Here is a 21,596-nt window from a genome sequence, read left to right as displayed (position 1 = left end):
GTTGTAGACAGAAATCTCCATAAATATTGTACATACAGAGCATGTAATTAATATGAATGAGGATAGTTTAGAGAATTCTGCCCTGCAAAAACCTCACATCTCCTGTTAAATGTGTTTTTGATGTTTTCCAATACACCAACAACATCTGTTACACTGCGGTGAAACTGCAGTCAAAGCTTTGCCTATGAATTACAACGGAAGCGGAGTATTCCTTTATCCCACAAACTTTCCACAGAGCCTGTCATTAGAACAGTATGTTTTATTTATTGTTTTCAGCTGCACTGTATGCTATATGTTCACCTTGTACAAGAAACAAATACAAATACTCACACTAAAAACCAAACAATCTGCTAGCAGCCTTCTCTTGCTAACGTCACAGGTCTAGAGGGATGGATGTTGCTGCTGCTCACTGAGGGCGCGATGCCTCCGAGAGCTGCAGCTGGCTTTCATTAGAGCAGAAAACAAAGAAGAAACTATAAGGAGGAGAGGGCGGTTCACATAAGACTATGATTATAAGAACATTTAACAAGGCAATACAAATCTAACAGGACTGCAAAACCTTGAACATCAAAAAACATACGTTTGATATATAAAAAATACCACAATGGAGAAATAGGTGGAGACATGAAAAGCAATAATCCAGACTTATTTTTTTGTGTTTCTGTTCTGATTTGGACAGATTTGGGGGAGAAAAGATACATCTGACAAAAGTTAGTTTTTTTTTTTCCTGAGTCAGTAAGAGATTTACTCTTTTGTTTTTTCCAAACCCTTTCCTACCTGACTGGCTGGCTAGCTGGTGCTGCAATGTAGGTCCTTTGGATGTGGACAGATAATATTTTAGGTGGCGTTCTCCTAATAACAACCAAATGCTATAAGTACTTCAGTTCAATTCAATAGAGTCTGATAAATCACAACAGCAATATTTACTTGAGGTGACTATCACTCAACATACAATATAGATCTAACTACGAATGGCAGTCCTTGTTTCACTTACTGTTTTTTTTCTCTTTTTGGTTTAAAAGGGCAATTTATTTCATAGGCCAAAATATTCTCCCTGGATCTGGAAACCACATCTATCGCCCCACATCTTTACATTCAGGGGCCACCAGCTAAGACAGTGAGAAACGAGCAAAGATGGGGTCCAGATTTCTATGGAGACTGCTGACGCCACTGGGGACATCAGCTGACTTTTCCTAACTGTCTGCTAAATATATGTGTAACTTTAAATCCATTCATTTTCTCACACCGAGGAACAGAAAGACAGATATCATTCACTTGCAACAGGGACACAGAATATAAGATAAACCGAAGTAAAAAAAAAAAACAACAAACGATAACACAGACACATTTGCGCTGAAATGGGTGAAATGGATGGGGAAGGAGGGGGAAAGGAGGCTTGTCCTGTAATATATGAAGTCATTGTCCTTCCAAGCGCTCCCTTTGGTAGGTAAGCCAGGGTGGGGTGGGGCGGGGCGGGGCGGGGCGGGATGTCCGTCCTGCACGCGGTATCGTCAACGTGTCCCACAACTCAGGAGGAACCTCCTGGTAAAATGTTCCGAAAAAACTAAAGAGATCAAAACAAGAGTATCACTTAAACGAAAGAAAAACAAAAAAGATAACAGATAGGGGGAAAAAATGTCAGATCTTCTGCGCATGAGTTCGACAGTCAGTCCCCACCTTGAGAGTGGCAGCGCATGTGTGATACCCACTTGTCCTCACTTGGGTTTGGTTGTTTCATACAAAAAAAAAGTGTGAAACGTTGGCCGGCAGGCAGTCTGCTGGTAGTTTCAGATGGCTAGGTCAAGCGTATAGTTGGATGGTTGTGTTGGTAGGTTGCTGGGTATAGTATACATGGGTATTAGCCCCCTGCTCGGCTTCAGCAGTCCTACGGCTCGGTCATGTGCTCTCTCATGGGGTCGCCATGTTTGGAGGGTTGGTTGGGGGAGGGGGCCTGTGAGGGATGGGTGCCGGAGGGCAGAGCGTGGGCGATGGGCACTCCCCCGGGCACCATCCCCTCCATCGGCCCGGGAATCCCACCGGGAGCTACGCCCACCACACCAGGAGGGAACCTGCAACACGCACACAGGCACATCAACAGGCATGGCAGGAACAGCACAGCAACCAGTTCACCTGAGAGGTTTGGTCACGGAGTATGTTTTTAGATTTTGCAAAATTATAAATAAAATTATTGGAAAATATAATAGTTGTGGATAATCACAATTGTGGCAGAAAGTGACATGGTGATCACTGCCACTCAGTGATATGGTCATTTGCCAGAATATTAAAAATATTACACTGACAATGTTTTTTCACCATAACACTCAAACTGAAATTCATCGCTCCTGATCATTACAGTCTAAACTGGGATTTTATATTAACTAAATGATCAGTCAAGGGAATAGCGTAACATCACAAATCTGTAAAGTTGTGTAACTCCAAAAAGGCAAATGAGAATTCAAAATGACCACAGAAAATGGCATGTTGCCCTTGGGAAACTCATAAACACATGGGAGCAATAAAACATCTTGGTCTGGTGTGGTCACCAAGCGTCATCACCACTGTGTAATGAAGTGTTTACAAATGGTGCAGGGTTGAAAATGGCAAGGAGCAATACAGCATGGAGGCAATAAAGGAGAATGTCAGGGGTCTTAATCTGGAGTGGGAGAGGACTTCAAGACAGGGAGGTGAAGAGGGTGGAATCAAACCGATATTACAGACAAAACACAGTCAGTTACTGTGGGTTTTACATCCAAGCTGCATTAGATATGTTCTTTGACAAACAACTATGGTGTGAGGTCCACATCGCAGCCACAACCCGATCCTGGAGGTCCACTCCTCCCCAAATCCCCCCACTGGCTGCCTGCGTATCTGCTTATGTGTATGTGTATCTCATATGAAATTCAAGCCCAAAGCTGGCCATTTCTCCACCTGGCCACCACTCTGTTCCTTCCCTACTCCCCAATAACGGAAGGACCTTGTGAGTATGCAGATTCACCCCATGTCCTCCTCCTCTACTTTCACTGAAAATGCTCTGGTCTTATTCATTTAAAATAAATAAAACCTCCCTGGCTTTTAAAAGGACAATTCCAGTGTTACAGAAGTTTTTTTGGTCATTTCCTGCATTCACTTTTACACCAATATAGATAGTTTTCCAGTACTGTTATCACATTATGAGATATTTGCTATTTTTCCCTCATCTTAGCTGTTTTTCAAAGTAAAAATTTTGAAACGGCGTCTAAATACTACAAGTTACTCCCAGTAAAGAAGAGGGGGGCAATTTTAAGCAGTAATTGTGTAAAATCAAGCTTTAATTTCTGTTTAATCTTACAGACTTTAATCATGGCGCATGCATGTACAGTCACACTTAACATTAACAGGATGGAAAATGTAAAAAATGAGCAAAACCTCAAATCACGCTGCTATTGTCCTTTAATGTCTTTACCTGTATTTACCTACTTCTCTATATATATAATCATTGTATGGATGCAGAGATATTTTTTACAAATATAGTCAGTGCACTCAGTGGCTTTGATCCTTGCACTCCTTACTGTTTGTTGCTTGCAGTGTTGGTGAACTAAGAACTTAAGCTTATTATAGTATTGCATTCTGGATAAATGTGTGTCAGCTAAATGCCTAATATTTAACTGAAAATGTGTAAATACATTTATCAAAATATGAATTTCAAAAAGTTCTGTCTTGAAACAACGCACTACATCAGAGTGATGTTTTGTGTTTTATCTCGGTCTTTGTGTCTCAGGTTGGGGGTTTGGGATCCAATGGGAGGCTGGGTAGGTACAGTGTAGGTGAGTTAGGATGTGAAGCAGAAACAGACTATAGTTTTCAGTTGTTTTTATTAACAATGTAGTTTGACAATTACATATTTGCCTTGGCCTGTGGGCCAGCGGTAGCAGCATTTATTTACCTGGTTGAGAATTAGGTATATAATTTGTCTTGCATTCCCCCCGTTGCTATGGCCTGTACCATAGTTTGGTTCACTCGGCTGTGTGAGAGAAGCAGTTCAGTCTGGTTGAGACAATATAGAGACTGAGAAATGAATAGCTGAAACTAACAGGGGATAAAATTCATTCGGGCCATGTTCTATGAAGGCTTTGTAATATGCCATAAAGACACTAGAACCCACCCGAATATTTAGGAAAAAGACAGAATTGTGACAAACATTCACATGAGCATGTAGACTACCTCCTCCCCACATGTTAAACCTCATCTATTGTAGACAGTGACCAGCAGGGAGAGATACAGGTGAACCCTGTGCTATGCCAGTAGCCTGCTGGGTTCTCATAAATCCACCTCCTACCTGTAGGCGGCGCCGTTGAGCTCGGGGTGCACAGGCTGCTGCTGCTCCATCATGCCCCAGGGTGCTGTGGTGACGAAGAACTCTTTGTTGACGCAGTTTCGTAGACTGTCGGGGATACGGCCTGCATCGGGCGAGAGGAAGCGGTCAGCGAGGTGAGTAATCGTCTGCATATGTCAGCGTGGATTCATGTGTGACTATGAATCAGTATAGTGTGTGTGTGTGTGTGTGTGTGTGTGTGTGTCATGTCTGCGTACCAGTGATGGCTCGGCGTATTTCGGTGGCAGCTGCCTCTCTCATCTCCAGCGAGGCCTGTTCGCTGTACCAGGCGGTGTGGGGCGTACAGATCAGGTTGGGGGCGTCTTTCAGAGGACCCTGGGTAAAACTGTTCACCAGAGAACGAGAGAGAGCGAGAGCGAGAGAGAGAGAGAGAGGGACAGAGAGAGAGAGAGAGAGAATGAATAGACAATTGATTTCTGTTCAGTTATCCTCTACACTACCAGTCAAAAGTTTGGACACACCACATTTCTCTTTATTTTTTTTTTTACTATTTTCCACATTTTAGAATAACAGTCAAGACATCAAAACTATGAAATAGCACAAATAGAATTATGCAGTTACCAAAAAAAAGTGTTATACAAATCAAAACTATCTTATATTTTAGATTCTTTACAGTAGCCACCGTTTGCCTTGATGGAAAGGCAAAGGCTTTGGAAAGAAATTCATACATAGGCATCAACTTCATTATTTATATTTGTCTAAGAAACAAATTTCAAACATTTAAGCATAAGCCTTTAGATCAAAATGGGATTTAGCCATGTATCTTCTTAAATTATTTACATGGATTAACACTGTCTTTGTTCAAGTTGTGATTCTTCTCATGTATGCCAAAGTTAAACTGTGTTAAATCACTGAATTCAACCACTGAATCAACTATGATCATATCCACCTGAAAGGCTCGGACTCGTGGACGTCCAAGGCGGCCCCCCGTATCCTGCCCTCTTTCAGGGCCTGAGCCAAGGCTTTCTCATCCACCAGGCCCCCCCGCGCCGAGTTGACCAGGAAAGCGCCTTGACGCATCTACACACACAGACACAGAACACTTAATATAACCTCCTGGGAATAAGAGGCTTCATTTGCGACATATCCTTCAACATAAGTGTGGCTTTGAGATATTCCATCCTGAAGTGCCACTGTCAGCTGCATGTTCCAGGAGACATGGAGCAAAACTGCTTTTCAAAGACGCAGCGAAGGGAGAACAAATTATTTTCAAAGAAGGAAATAAATAAAGAGGAGAGAACAAAATACTTTTCAAAGAAGTGGAGGATTTAGATGACAGTAATCCATTCATCTTCACAGAACCTGTTATTATTCAGGGCATAGAAGAAACTAGTAAAAAATTGACGAAACAGATGCAGACACACGAGCTCTGCTCAGCTTGATTTTCTTTCAAAAGCAGATAGCACAATTCTTTTTGAACAGGCCCTGTGCACGTTTCAACAGCTGCTCATGATTCAAAGACTTGAAACACTGATGTTTGAGTGCAACAGAGCCTGCAGTTCATTAAATGCACTGTAGGTGGCAGTAGCGATCAACAGAAGACTAGGAGGCTGTGCACACAAATTTGCAAAACTCACTTTGTGCCTGAGTGTGAAAGTGTGAGTCTGCATATGTTTACATGAATGCCCGGGTGCCCTACCTGTTTAATGGTGAAGTCGTTGATGAGGTGGTGGTTGTGTTCGTTCAGGTTGCAGTGCAGGGAGACGCAGTCGCTCTGGTACAGCAGGTCCTGCAGGGTGTAGACGCGCTGGACACCCAGCGAGCGCTCCAGGCCGTCCTGCAGATAGGGGTCGTAGAAGATCACGTTGAAGCCAAACACCTTGGCCCGCACCGCCACCGCCTGGCCCGAGCGACCTGGGGGAGACACAGGGCAGAACAACAGCAGGGATTAGGAGACATTTAGAGTAGTTTTCCTTCACCAAACCTTTGTACTATTCAATCCTCAGCTGATGCATCCATCCCTGTTGAGGTGTCCTTGAGCAAGAATGCATACGTGTATCGACTGAAGTGTGTAGTAAATTCTGATGATCTGAAACACAGCTTACATTAAAGCATTTTTAGCATTCCTAAGCAGAATCAATAGGTGCTGCTAGCTCCAAACCAAAGAGATGCCTTGCAAACATGAAGCTCCGCTGAATAATCTTTCACCGCACATTGTGAAAAGGGCCAGGTGAAGAAAAACAAAAATTTGAAATCCCTAAATCAAGGTGTCCCTTTCATTCAGACCATCTTGTGATAATGTTTAATACTTTTGCTACAAACCACGAGACAGATGAGATGAATAAATGTGACTATAAATCCATAAGGTAAGCTTAAGATAAGATAAGATAAGAAACTCAAATGGTGGCTGAAACAGACCCTGGTGGCTCAAGTTGCCTTGTACATGTATCACATACAAACTTTACTGTCACAAAAACTAATCTAGGGCTGCAACTAACGATTATTTTCATTGTCGATTAATCTGTCGATTATTTTCTCGATTAATCGATTAGTTGTTTGGTCTACAAAATGTCAGAAAATGGTGAAAAATGTTGATCAGTGTTTCCCAAAGCCCAAGATGGCGTCCTCAAATGTCTTGTTTTGTCCACAACCCAAAGATATTCAGTTTACTGTCATAGAGGAGTAAAGAAACCAGAAAATATTCACATTTAAGAAGCTGGAATCAGAGAATTTTGACTTATTTTTCTTAAAAAATTACTCAAACCGATTAATCGATTATCAAAATAGTTGGCGATTAATGTAATAGTTGACAACTAATCAATTAATCGATTAATCGTTGCAGCTCTAAACTAATCTACTGCTGAATGATGTCTGCCCACTCTCCTTAAAGTAAAAAAAAGAAAAAAGAAAAAAACAATAACTGGGTCAACTTCAGTCATCAATTTTGAAGTTCTGCCTCCAGCACAAACACTCCCACATATGCTGACACTTGCTCCCAGGAGCCGCCGAAGCTCTTCCGAACACCACTTAACGTTGAAGTTTCAAATCACTGAATGTGGCAGCGTTCCCCGCAGTAAAAAAAAAAAAAAAAAAAAAAAACCCACGGGAAAAAGTCAGAGCTCACCGAAGCCGATGAGGCCGAGCGTCTCCCCCCGGATCCTGGCGGCGCCCGACGCCACCTCGCGGATCTGCTCCACGCTCTGGACCCGCGTGCCCTCCCGGAGAGCCTGGTACAGCCAGGTGTTCCGCCGGTACAGGTTGAGGATGTGACAAAGCGTCGAGTCCGCTGTTTCTTCTACAGCCGCTGAGGGGATGTTACACACCGCGATGCCTGGGAAAGAGAGGGAGGGAGAGAGAGAGAGAGACGGAGAAACAGTGAAGGTCAGATGGAGAGTTTTATTCATTCAGCAATGATTATATTCTCCATTCTCCAAGTGGAAGCTACTCTTATGAAATGACTACTTGATGGAATATTGATTTAGTTATTGGGTGTAACTATTTGCTATAATTAGTGTAGCTTTTTGTAAGATGGATTCATCTGTATTTTCTATAATGTCACTTAATAATTGTTGGGGAATGTCTTTTCTTTAAAAAAATAATGCTATATTTTGAATCCAAATACTGTAACTACAGTATATTTCAACTGACTAAAGATGCATTGTGTGAAGAATAATACTGTGAAGGAGAAGAGGATAATAACTGCTAATTATGCCCATGAAAAGTACATTTCTGTAAAAATCCTTGTCAGTGCACTGAAATTTATTAACGCAAACGACAATAATGAGGATATCACACTCAATCCTGCACTCATAGCAAACATATGCCGAAGGGGCCAAATGGGACTCTGAGAGGGAGACTTTCATATCAGTTCCAGCATCTGCTCTGCATATGTAATCGCTTGCAATACATATGTTGTTTATGTAATAATTCCCGTTACATATGTTATTTATGTACAGTCAATATAGCAAGCAGAGTTTGGTCTGGCCTCCCTCCAAAGCTCTACTCTGTCCACTGCCACTATCTTTATCTGTAATGCATGATTCCTGTTTTTTCTTAGTGTTTTTTTTTGTTTTCTTTTCTCATGTTATAGTGAAGTGGTTCTTTGGCTGAGAGAGAGTAGGCAAAGACTCAGGTGAAACAGAACTACTAAAACATTTAGACTTCACACTACGCTCAAAGAATGAAAGACATAAGGGCAAATGCGACCTTCTCTGCTCATCATCCTCAGCATATGATTTCTATCTCTTTCTGGACGACCTTGCTTTCTACACGTCTGTCTTCCTCTCTTTTTTTCTGCGTCTGTCTCCGTCTCTCCGTCTCACCCAGTTCTCCGGCAGCCTTGATGTCGATGTTGTCGTAGCCGCTGCCGATGCGGATGATGATGCGGAGGGCTTTGAACTTCTCCAGGTCCTCTCTGGTCAGGGTGATGGTGTGGTACATCATGGCCCCGACTGCCTCATTCAGCACCTGAGGGAAAAAGGACGGGGCAGACACCTTCAGCATCATCATCACTGTCACATGATGTCAGTATTTCCTTCACATTCATTTAGCAGTGGATGCTGGAAAATTGCCCACCTGTCTAGAAATGTAAATGCAATATATTTTCATCATCTGGCCTTATTGCGCAGTCCCTCATGTTGTTTATGACTATAATTAGGATTCATATTATGATTACACATCATCATATTCAGATGAGTCTTCCATAACGTTATGTATGGGCAACTTTTAATGTACCTGTTGTGGTCAATATGGATGAGACTGTATATGCATCTTCTCTTTTCCCCATGTTGCCCGACCTAAGGTTATGTATGCTATTCTTCATCTAAATGCAAATGGATTGTTTATGTGCCCTAAAATATGAGTGGTTGTGTGTGTGTTTATAATGAATGCTCGCCAAAGCTGGTTTTTGTCACAATCCATTCATTCTGACTATATGCAAACAAGGTTAGAGAGGATTCAGGCAGGACCATAAAGTAGAGTGACAGCTGCTCAGATACCCAGAAAGCATAGCAAGTAGCCCCTGGAAGCCGCTGTGGGTAAATAACAGGTTTAAATTCACATCCCGCTAACTGCATTAACCTAACCAAGCCGGATTAGCATAGCCGTGAATTTCCATATAACATTTTTATTGGAGCGAGCTGGAGTCAGCGCTGGGTGCTAAATTCAAGGTTAAAGCTCTCCTCATGCATTCATCTCATTACTTGGGCTAAGCACTACCCTAGCCAATAGCAGGCTTGGCTGGACACAGTGCTGCCCACGGAAAATGACATGGCAACGTAGGGGATTGTTCAGAAACAGGGACATTTGCTGACCAATATGTCGGTTTACATCAAGTGGAAAAAGTGAGCAAGTGGTTTGTTTCTGTTGTGTTAATAAAAAATGAGCTTGTGTGCCGTGATGCAAAACCCTGTCACTTTCCTTGTCATTTGTTTTGTACAAGGATATTGCCAACAGCGGGGAATCATAAATATCCAAAGCACACAAAGGCGTTAACAATGGCCGCTCACAAATTCTGGTGGGGTCAGATCAGCTTTAAAATGATGCTCAAATGGTGAAACAAAGACTAACAAACTAAATGTTCTCATCAGTTTCATTAAAACACAACACGGTTTTTTGTGGTTTAAGCGTGTTAGAGCTTTGTTCAGCTTCTCTTTGCATTTCCATGCCTCTCATTAAAGGACCAGAAAACTGGAATGGGATGTTCTATACTGATACTGGATCTACATGGATATACTGGATATATATACACAGATACTGACCCTCCTGACTCCTGTGTATGCTCACTTCCAGATAATGCATGTAAAAAGACAGCAGAATGTCCTTTTGTTTACTTGCTCTCTGTGAGTTTGTATATGCACATGTGTGTGTGTGTGTACAGTACTTAACTGAAACTTCCAATGCGGTTGTATGTGTGTGTGTGTGTGTGTGTGTGTGTGTGTGTGTGTGTGCAGTGCCCCCTCTGTACCCTCTGCTGTGCAGTTATAGTTGTGGGAACACTGCCAACATCCATACTCCCAGATGGCTCCTGTGTGTGTAATGTATTCAGTCGGAGAACATCTTATTGGACAGAGATGGCTTGGTGTGTGTGAGGCGGGGAGCAGGGGGGCAAAGTCATGTTTCAAGCAAGACTGGAGCGATATATATATATATATATATAAAAAAATATTTCTTTTGCATTTTTTCCCATTTGCCCTCTAGCTTCAGTCAACCTCCTTTTAACCTGACTGTTCCCTCTTTAATTGATGAGGTTTATTTCAGAATGACGCATCCACCATGTGAAAAAAAGTAAAACTCACTATACTGTTAATTATTACATTAACAATATAACCTAATGTAAACTTCTATTATCTGACATTTTATCTGATGCACTTGGTGTGACTATGGTTTTATGTTTTATCTTCGCTTTGCTTTTATCAGCTTTTTTTTTATTTGTTTGTGTGAATCACTTTGTAACATTTGTTTTGAAAAGTGCTATGTAAATAAAGTATTATTGTATATTGCTAAAATTGTTATTTTGGCAGAATCCTGCAAAAAAGTGACATTTTAGGGGATATTAGTGTCTGTATTTCAAAATATTGAGCAAAGAACACAAGCTAACATTTTTCTCAAAATGGATATAGCCTGAAGCGTTTTGGAATCAAACGCTTTCTATTCTCTCTTCGGCTGTAAAGACACAAATCCAAACCCTCCAGCTTGTGCATGATCTTGTATTGTAAAATTGCTACGGACTAGCTTCAGTGTATAGGCAGTAAACTAAAAAGGATGTTTCACGGCACTCTGGCTCAGTACAATTACACTGCATTTCCATTACTGGCCCCCTCCTCTTTATTTAACAAAGCAGCACTTCAGCACCCAGCGGAATTAGAGCCAGTGATGAAACCATACATGAACTGGGAGAGCGGGACAAGCCAATGGGCTGCAATATTATTAACACCTAACAGAGGAGACGCAGGAGGAGGGAGAGGATGGAGGAGGGGGAGGAGGAAAGAGATGATGTTTCTCTTTCTCTGAGCTGAAGACAGATTATCAAGAATCCTTTCTGTCAAAGTCCTGCTACCTCAAACTGTGTGCATGATGATGTGAGAGATATCACAGTTTTCAAAATTGCCAATTTGTCCTCACAGCAGCATTATAGAGCACGACCAAATGTGATCTGACACACGTTGGAACCTCTTCATAGATATGTTTGTGAAGTTTGATTGCTCTTGCCTTAAATGTTTAGCTTTGTCCATCTTTGCTGTCATTTGTGTGTCTTTGCCAAATGCAATAGCCACGATGTAGACAGTTGAAATATGCTGTGTGTAAAATTTGGCCTTATTGCAAGGATGGCCTGATGGTGGCGTTATGGAGCACAAACACAACCATATGTGGTCTGACATACTTTGGAGCCCATCCCAATAAAGCGTATAAAACTGATGCTTCACTTCCTGTTTGCACATCTTCGCCATCAACTTGGTTTGTGCGTCACAGTCAAACACTTTGGAATTTCAAAAATCTGTAATAGCTGTAATCTGCCGAGTCTACAGGCTATATGCTGTGTGCAAAATTTCAAGGAGATTGGGTGCACTTTGTGGGAAAAATAGGCTTTGCATTCAAAATGGCAGAAAACTATCAAGGCAGAAATGAATCGGTATGTGCAGTGAATTCATGATGAGTGAAGGAATCTGAGGAAAAAAAATTATTCTATGCCATATGGTTCAGAGGTTATTGGCAAATATGTAAAGTTGTTTGTTATTGTGCCACCATTTGGCCAATCGATTTTTACATTTTATTTTGTTTATTTATTTTGTTATTTCTGTCCGAGTAGGGGGAGATCTGAAACCTATCCACCAAATTCAGTGGCTCTGGGACTGACAGTCTCTGAGCTCCAGATTGTTTTAAGCTACAAAACATAAAACTGACAGCAAAGAAATGAAAGCCAAGTAAGAAATATAAAAAGAGATATCAAAGCAAGACAAGAAACAAAAAATCGAAACCAAAGAAAGGGAAGTCAAAAGCAATAAATAAAAGCCAAGTACATAAACGCAAACACAGTTTAAAGTCTAGGAGCCTTAATGGTAAAGACCCATCACTTCTTATTTTACTGGATTGCAGCCCTTGCACCTCAGGCTGCAATCCAGCTCATATGGGGTTAAATAGCTTGGTGCCCATTGTGAAACGAACAGGTAAACCACTGTAAAGACACTAAAATGGAGGTGAGGAGATTTCGCCTTTCTCTTCCAGTAAGAATCCTAACTGCTGAGTTTTATATACGAGCTGCAGAGGACAGAGGGAGCTTTGAAGACCCCAGCGCTGTCCGTACCTTCTCGTGGATCTCCTGTGTGGACTGGGCGTCGCAGAAAGCCACGGTGGCCAGGTCTTTGAGGATGGGCATCTCCACGGTGCAGTCGCGCCCGTCCAGCAGCGCCACCAGGGGGCGCGGGTGCATGGGCCCATTCATAATCTGGGGCCGGATACCTGCAGAGAGAGATGAGAGGGAGTTAATTATTTATGTGTGGCACACACAGTCAAGTGAGCAGCAGAAGTAGCAGTAATATGTAGGTAGGGAATGCAGGACACAGCGGGCGGTTTTATACGGGCCGGTATTGTGTGTTTTGCCATGCACACACACACACGCGCACACACACACACGCGCGCACACACACACACACACGCATGAACACAATGACGCGCACACCCACACACCTCAATAGAATCAATACTCTGAAATAGATTGACCTGCTTTCTACTTTTCAACCACTATCATCATCTCCCTCACCTGGCAACACTGGTCGACATCACACACACACACACACACCCACACACACACACACACACCCACACACACACACACACACACACACACACACACACACACACACACACACACCGTTGGTGATATGACTAGGCCTCTCTCTTGCTGTTATCCACACTGTTACCAGGCAACAGGTCCTTTCACCCCATGAGGTCATTGCCTCCATTATCCTATCACCATACAGGAGCCGGCAGGCCTACAATGTGTGTGTGTTTGTGTGTGTGTGTGTGTGTGTGTGTGTGTGTGTGTGTGTGTGTGTGTGTGTGTGTGTGTGTGTGTGTGCCTGCTTTACACACTGCAGTTCCATCCTTCACTTAGCAAAACCCACCTAGTTCCGATACCAAAGAAAATCAGCAGCAGCTCTTTAATAATTAAATGAAGCTCAAAGTTCTCCAGGTTTCTTATCACAGCTTTCTGTCTTTGTCTTTGCTACCATCTTGTCTGCTTGCTCTCAGACTGGGTTACAGTATGGCTTCCCTTTGGCGACAATATTACTACTACTACTACTACTACTACTACGAATAATAATAATAAATTGTATTTATATAGCACACTTTAAAATACAGCAAAATCTCAAGGTACAACAGTAACTGGTGGAAACTAGAAACGTGTTCAAAACTGATTCAATTGGAGCATCTTCTTCGACCGACGGAATGATTGATTGATTGATTCCATCAATTCAGTTAATCAACTGACTCTGCCAGTGACTCATTCCCCAACATTATGTACTCATCAGGTAAGAGACAAAATAGAAATGACTAGAAAAGACTACTATAATGATGAGAAAAAGTAGTCAGTGTGGACCCAAATTCCACTAAAAAAAGAGAAAAAAAAAAGAGGGAAAGGAAAAGAAAAAAGGAGGGGGGGGGGTTCTACACACCACCACTCCCTGGCTCCCTGCTGCCTGTTGTCATGGTGATTAGAGGATTTGGGCAGGATTATGAAATATTTTATTTAGTGGCATCTGTGCTGCTGGAGAGGACATCCAAGCTCTCTCTCTCTCTCCCTCTCTCTCCATCTCTCTCTCTCACTCTCTCCATCTCTCTCTCTCCATCTTTCTCTCTTTCTCCATCTCTCTCTCTCTCTCTCTTCCTCCATCTCTCTTTCTATCTCTCTCTCCATCTCTCTTCCCTCTTCCAATTTCAGGGAGTAAAGACAATGTTGTAAACTATACGTCCACAACACACTTATAGAACTTCAAATGTCATTGTAGGATCGATATGATAGGAAAAATAAGAAGTGCATGTTAAATGTCTTCCCCAATTCAGCATTCAAAGGACTATCAAATGCAAATTCCACACCAGCAGGTTAATTTTTCTGTGCTGCGCAATTAATCGAAAAAAGCAAGATTACTGCACCATCCAAATTGCAAGAGGGAAAGGTATTTTAGATGGCCCCCCTATAATGATATTTTCTGGTGCTGACTTACAATTTAAATTCCATGTTTGATAAATCTTTCATTATATGCAAAACCAAGTAAATCTTAGCATGGCATTAGCATCTCATTTTTCAACCAAAACTGTATTTTCTCAAGTGCAGAAAAACCAAATTATGTATAAAAAACCATGTCCGCAATTGCAATATTTAGCATAACAGCTGCAAGATGTGTTTTTGGTCAATATAATGTAGGTCTATATGGAAATTACACCAGTCTTTGCATATACTCAAAATAAAATGACACTATATGGCACTATTAGTACCAACAATGTACCATTATCACAATTTTCTATTTGCTATTTGTTCTTTTTCCTGCTAAAAACACATTTTAGTTGAGACTATGGATGACACAAACTGTACATTTTCCATCTATACCTTTTAGAAGTAACACACACACACACACACACACACACACACACACACAGAACTACAGACCACCCCTGCCTGTCCACCATCCGAAAAAAAAAAAACCCAGAAAAAAAACATTAAAAAAAAACGAAGGAGGGGATGATTAGAAAAGAGTATTATAATATCAAGCACAACTAGCGTGTCTACAATACCATCGCTATGACAAACTGACAGGCACACTGTATTTTTTCAGCCTTAATCCATTCCTCCTGTCATCTGATAACATGGTGGTGGTGGTGGTGGTGGTGGTGGTGGTGGTGGTGGTGGTGGTGGTGGTGGGGGGGGGGTCTCCCTCACTCTCTGTCTGTCTGTCAAACCATGCAGGGAGACAAACCACAGCCTGATATCTCAGAGGAAACAAACAGGAATTGAGGTGGAAAAGTGTGTCGTACAAAAGTCTCAACAAGCAGAGGTGACATATTGGAGTCGGGTTAACCAGTCAGGGAATTACAGATGAAGAAATGCGAAACCCAGAGGAGGGGAGCGGTGCGAAACAGGATGAAGAGGGAAGGGAGGAGAGGGTGAGAAGGAGGAGGATGATGGTTGGGAAAAACAAGAGAAAGACGAGGAAAAAGTGAGACAGAAGAAAGCGGAGGTGTTCGGCGGCTCAGTGAGCTGAAACGCATTTGTATCATCATTTTCCCCCCAGTTTTAACGTCTCAAGTTGGATGCCTAGTAGGTGTTGAATTGATTGTAAGGTTTTCACTTTTAAAAGCACGGATGGGTCTGGCGCTGAGCTATATCACAAACCTTTAATCCTATAAACAGCCTCAGATTCATATTGGCTGAACCAAAGCGTAAAAACTAGAGGTGATCAAGGCTCCTAGATTTTTGGAACATTGAGGAGATTAAACTGGCAGAATCAGTATCATCTTTTAAATCACCTCTTAAAACTCACTTTTACAGACTTGCTTTTATGTAATGGTGTTCCATTAGTTGTTCCTGAGCTCCCTTTTTTATGTGTTGATTTTACGTTCTTGCTCTGCTTTTATGTTTCTTGTTTTGCTTACATTGCTCTTTACTTTTTAGTGCTGATTTTATCTTTTGGGGGGTTTTATTACGACTCAGTGAAGCGCTTTGTAGCTGTGTTTTGTAAAGTGCTGTAGAAGTAAATATTATTATAATTAGTAGTAGTGGTATTAGTATTAAGTATTAGTAGTACTTCCCTCATTCTCTCCTTCCCATCGATCCTGTCACTCTTTTAGATACTATTTGATAAAAGCAAAAATGCCACACTGAAAGAGAAGAATGATGAGTAGAGGAGATAGGTGGAGGAGAAGAGATGGAGAAGCTGAAAGGATGCATTCTTCACATTGGAGGGAATAGTGTGTGTGTGTGTGTGTGTGTGTGTGTGTGTGTGTGTGTGTGTGTGTGTGTGTGTGTATGTGGGCGTTCTGGGGAGCAGGGGGCCGTAAGCCAAACACACCTGTGGCTCCCTCCCTCCCTCTCCTCCTCACACTCCTGCCGAGTTCATTATCACAGCACAGACTGGCCGAGAAAGAAAATACTTTCAAGTCTATCAGTCACACACACACGGGAACATACTGTCACTCAAACACATGCAGGCACTCACAGAGAGAGAAAATGAGAGTACGACACAGAGAGACACACACACACAGAAACACATACACAGACAAACAACGAGCAGTTGGCGGAAAAAAGCGGCGTCACTTGTAGGAACTAGGTCAAAATACTGTTGATTAATTATTTCCTGGTGGCTAATAGCCTTTCTCCAGCCTAATAAGGCAGAACGTGGCACTGCGCTAAATACATGATGAATCAGCGGCTAATTAACTCCTAACGAGGCCCTTAATGAGGGTCTTAATGACTCCGGTACCTGGCCACTGAATTTGAGGAGCTCATTGGTTTTCGACATCAAGCGCCGCATCTTCCCTAAGTCGCTCGGCCAAGCAAAATAAGCCATCTGCAAACACAAAATGACAGTATGTTTACCGTACATGAGCTAATGTATTTATATAACCCCAATGTGATGCGCTGCATGTATACACAATCTCCTGAAAGGTCCAGAAAAACACTAATGCTAGGCGGACCATATATTCACAAAGTAACCAAACAGCTGTGATGCTCGCTCTCTCTCGCTCTTGCTCTCTCTTTTAATACATCTCTCTCAGACACACACACACACACACACACACACACACAGAAACATGTTGTGTTGGAGCAGACCCAGCCCAGTTGGCCAGCTGTTCTTGTTGACTGTTGACTCTGTTATGCCCCTAACCCCCCTCAACCCACCCACCCCGCACCCCTCACCCTCCCCACCCCTCAAGGGGATCCTCCATCACGATGTAGCTGATGAGGTTTTGGGTGGCTCTCTCTCCCCCACCCCCCACTGCCACCCATCACACCACAGCTGGTCTCATGGCCGCGCTTCTAGGCTTCCTGTCCAGCAGCTACTAGGGCATGAGAAAACTGATTTAGCCTCCTGGAGGATGCGTGTCACAGCTGGTCCCAGGACCGCTTCACACTCTGGATCTGCCATTCTGTCCGCCTGTGTCTCTCCGTCCCGTTACTTCTTTGTCTCTCTATTTCTTCCTCTCTCCCCTGTCTTCCTGCCTATCCGCTTCGATTTCTCCACTTAATTTGTGTCTCGACAATCTCGCTTCGTCTATGTCGGTCTCCCTCTCATCTCTCTCTCTCTCCGCTTCCCTCTCTACCTCCCAGGCTGGGTCGGCACCACTACGGCTAGTTTGGCAGCCAGTCCACAGCCCCACCCAGCCAGACCCAGAACCTGGGCCATAGGAAATGAAAGCAGAGGCAGAACTCGCCCTGTCCAAACACAAGACTCCCTCTCCACACCAGACAAAAGCACTGCATTCACTCTTAGGAGGGGGGGGGGCGAAAATGGACAAATGTACCACATAGCTGTTTTTGCTGCTACATACACTTCTGTGAGCAGCAGAAAAAACAACGCTAAAGATGGTTTACATTAGGCAGTAGGATATTTTGGCTGATAGTCTTTCAGATGGAAACGCAAATGGCTTGTGCCAATTTCCTGTTATTGTACCCAAAGTATTTATCATAGCACAACAGCCAGCATTGTCCGCATGCCAGTAAGTAATAAAGAAACAAAGCCAGCAGCTTGGCAAACCGGTACACGCGAACCCTGCTGAGTGCGATGGCTCCGGAGCAGCGGACAGTCTTGTGCGGTGCAGGTCCGCAGAGGTCATGTGCGGTGTCGTCCCTCAAGACAAGCTGAAGGGACTAAGGTTGATGTACCAAGCTTTAGCCAACGCTAATCACAATCTGGATGATTCTCCGCCGAGTATGAAAACTTTTGGCAGAGCTGGCAAGAGCGTTCTCAACCACAAATGGATTACAGATGTTCCACAACTAAAAAGCTTTTTTGGATTCTGACAAAATAAATGGAAGTGATCTTTTTAAATGTAAAAAAAAAAACCCAGCACTCCTAGAAAAGTGTCTCTCCTCAGTGAATACGATGTGGTGTCTAATTCTCTCGTTTGGACGGGCTGATCTAAAAAAGCTCGGCTGCCAGACTCTCTGAGTCAGAGTTTTCAGAGGGAGAGGGATTGTTTCCTAAATAGAGCGCAAACAATCAACGAAACAAAATAAACCCCTGCTCAAACCAGGGTTTCTCCCCTCGGGTTTGGAAACCGATCTTTAAATTTGTCTTTAATAATGTCACAGTACATCGGTTATCTTTCTTTCTCCGTAAAACCAGGCTCTATTTCCCTGCAATGTATTCTAATGGATCGTGTGCTATAGTTTCATGGTTTTCCAACATGCCTCATTTGGACTACGAAGACGATTTCATTTGGAAGTTAATGTACTCCCCTCAGATTTAGCTGTGGGTTGTTTGTGAGGCAGAAACAGACAGAAGCCTGGGCTTTGAGAGGGAAATGGTCCGCTTTGGGACTCCAGAGTTGTATTAACTTACCTACTCTATTGTTATTTCCTGAATAATTACACTGTGTACTCTGCCGTCTCGAATCTCCATTAATAGCGTTCTGAAACAGTTTAGTATCCTCACTAACAGAGGAGAGAGACACTTTGGAGACTCTCCTTTATCTCCTGATCTAATTTTCAACTGACTATACATTATTAGCCGACTTCTTCTGGCAAACCCTCACCACCCGCCGCCCCCTTCTTTTCACTCTCCCCTTGTCCTCTCTCTCTCTCTCTCCGTTTCCCATCTCCTCCTTCCCCTTTACTTGAGTGTGAGAGGTGATGAAACACAGGCCAGCTACAGCCCCGAATTACTCAAGCTGGTGTGATACATGCCACGGTCGCTCCCACACAAGTCCCTCCGTCAGTGGAACAATAAAAATGGGAAAACAAAAGGAAGTGAGGAGGATTTTCCATGGCACGGTGATGTCAGGGCCACCGCCGCGGTCGCTGGGTTCACAGCGAGCTTTCAGAGAAACTACTCCGCTTCCCTGCAGCTGACACCGAGCCAAAATGGGCTCAACGGGCTTAGGACCAACAGCTGGTTCTGGTTACCTAGCAACTCCCAAGCTGGGGGCCACAGCGACGGGATAGGCCGAGAGCGAGGGGCAAACTCCTCTCATTGGCCGAGCCGATAACCCTGCGGGGGCTTTCTTTCTGGCAAGTGCAGGAGTGAGAAAGGAAAAGCTGGATTTACACAGACACACACACATCACCATCATACAGTTCGTGATATCAAATCCTGCCGTGAAATGACAACTTGCAACAGCCCACCCAACCTGGCAACCCACAGGAGTGAGAGGCCCGCAGAACGACGTCCAAGTATAACTAGCATGGTCAGTCAGTCGGCGAGGGGGTTTTCTCTCTGGAGGGTTCCAGGGAGAGGCCAAGGCACTGGAGCACAAACTGGCTTACTGCAGGCCAACACACAGCTCGGCACACACACACACACACACACACACACACACATACACAGTTTGTCTACACTCGGTTTCACACACACCCATAGACGTTAAACATTAATGATCACAATGGATGTTGCACATACTGCTGAAAAAAACGTTCAAGCAAACCCATGCCTCTCAATGCCAATGCTCTCTTCTACTGTAAAGCTCTATTGTAAAGGATCACTATTTGACAGCATGTCCACCTGCACACTATTGTGTACAGTACAAAACAGCAAGGACTCAGAGAACATTAGCTACATTCCCCATCTTCTGTGGCTCTGTCTGTACATGTGAACAAGAGTCCAGTGTCTGTTTGTGTGTGTGTGTGTGTTCTTGAGCGTGTTCATGTCCTCTTGCATGTGTGTGTGTGTGTAGAGAGAAAGAGGGGAGGTGTAATCTCCTTTTGTTGGCAGACTTGCCTTTTCCAGGCCCCCACTGGACCCTATCAGCGCCCAGCTACCCCCCCCCCCCTCACCCCAAACCACCACCACCACCCCAGCCTCTCTCTTGTTCCACTCTGTGGACACACAAAGACCCTGCTTGTCCTCACTCTGCCTCCCTCCTCCAAACTTATCACCACCCAAACGTCCAGCCAAGAGGGGTGGGGGGGGGGGGGAACTGAGATAGAGAAGAGGAGAGAAAGAAAAAAAACAAGTAAAAGTGAAAGAGAGAGAGAGGGAAAGCAGAGGAAAACATGCTGCGACAAAAGAGGAGAAAGATCAGGATATGATGGTAAAAAAAAGAGTAACTCAGCAAGAATGGGACAGTGAGAGCAGAGAAAGACAGTGATATCATAGAGGAAAACACACAAGAGGCAGAGAGAGAGAGAGAGAGAGAGAGAGAGAGAGAGAGAAAGAGAGAGAGAAAAGACAAGAGGTTCGTCTCTAAACGTTGTCCTTTGTGCTTCACCAGCGAGGCTCGCACTGCTCGAAACAATCGGTGGGCCGGAGACAAAAGCAGCTGTCACCGGAGATGAACAGTGGACAGTCACTTCAGCTTTAATTCACACTAGCACGCAAGCTCACACACACACACACACACAAGCTCACACACACACACACACACACAAGCTCACACACACACACACACACGACTGGAAGCAGAAGGAAAGGAAGAATGTAAGCACTGTTATCTACACACAGGCAAGAGAGAGAGAGAGAGAGAGAGAGAGACTGTAGACTCAAACCAAATCAACTAATAGCCATGTGATCCATATTTAAATACACAAATACACACCTTGACACTGATGTCATTCACGTACACACACACCAGCTTCCCGAACTTGGGCCATTTCCCAATAGCAAACATGAACTTTGTGTGTATGCCCATTCTTCAGTGACCTCCGGCCCTCCATACAACAACAAGCCTAATCTTACCCCATGTTGATTTGCAGAGGAAACACTGACACACTGAGGCGCAACACACACTCACAGGGGTGCTTGCCCTCATGCACACACACACACACACACACACACACACACACGGGTACACACACACACACACACACACACACATGGGTACACACACACACACACACATGGGTGCACACACACACTGTTTTCGTGACACACTTCATTGCAAAAACATAAGAGGCTCATTAGCCTTAAAGCCAAACCCCCCCCTTCCCCACCACACACACGCACGTGACACCCTTTATTATTACCCATTCTTAGTACGTACGTACACACACACACACACGCACACACACACACACACACACACATACACACACACACACACACACAGAAGAGACAACATGAAACATGCTCCT

General features: G+C 43.5%; 1 protein-coding gene across 4 annotated transcripts in view; it reads right to left on the bottom strand.

The window, feature by feature from the left end:
- Positions 1–244: 244 nt before the first annotated feature.
- The window catches only part of ctbp2a (C-terminal binding protein 2a), a 41,718-nt gene continuing 20,366 nt past the window's right edge, over positions 245–21,596 (bottom strand). For 3 of the 4 annotated variants that reach the window (XM_071532694.1, XM_071532693.1, XM_071532691.1), the window contains 8 exons: positions 12,615–12,769; positions 8,635–8,779; positions 7,437–7,643; positions 6,012–6,226; positions 5,262–5,392; positions 4,570–4,697; positions 4,316–4,436; positions 245–2,069 (listed from right to left, as the gene is read on the bottom strand). In XM_071532694.1, the coding sequence (XP_071388795.1) occupies positions 1,886–2,069; positions 4,316–4,436; positions 4,570–4,697; positions 5,262–5,392; positions 6,012–6,226; positions 7,437–7,643; positions 8,635–8,779; positions 12,615–12,769 (1,286 nt within the window). In that variant the 3' untranslated portion in view covers positions 245–1,885. Of the gene's footprint in view, positions 2,070–4,315; positions 4,437–4,569; positions 4,698–5,261; positions 5,393–6,011; positions 6,227–7,436; positions 7,644–8,634; positions 8,780–12,614; positions 12,770–18,547; positions 18,564–21,596 lie in introns of all 4 variants that reach the window. The other variant, XM_071532692.1, reaches the window with a different exon arrangement.

The sequence above is a fragment of the Centroberyx affinis genome, unplaced genomic scaffold (genome assembly GCF_046629955.1).
Source record: "Centroberyx affinis isolate AG114_WGS23_722 - 3 ecotype Tasmania unplaced genomic scaffold, CSIRO-AGI_Caff_v1 ptg002234l_1, whole genome shotgun sequence".
Lineage (NCBI taxonomy): Eukaryota > Metazoa > Chordata > Actinopteri > Beryciformes > Berycidae > Centroberyx > Centroberyx affinis.
This window is presented reverse-complemented; position numbering and strand designations above follow the sequence as displayed.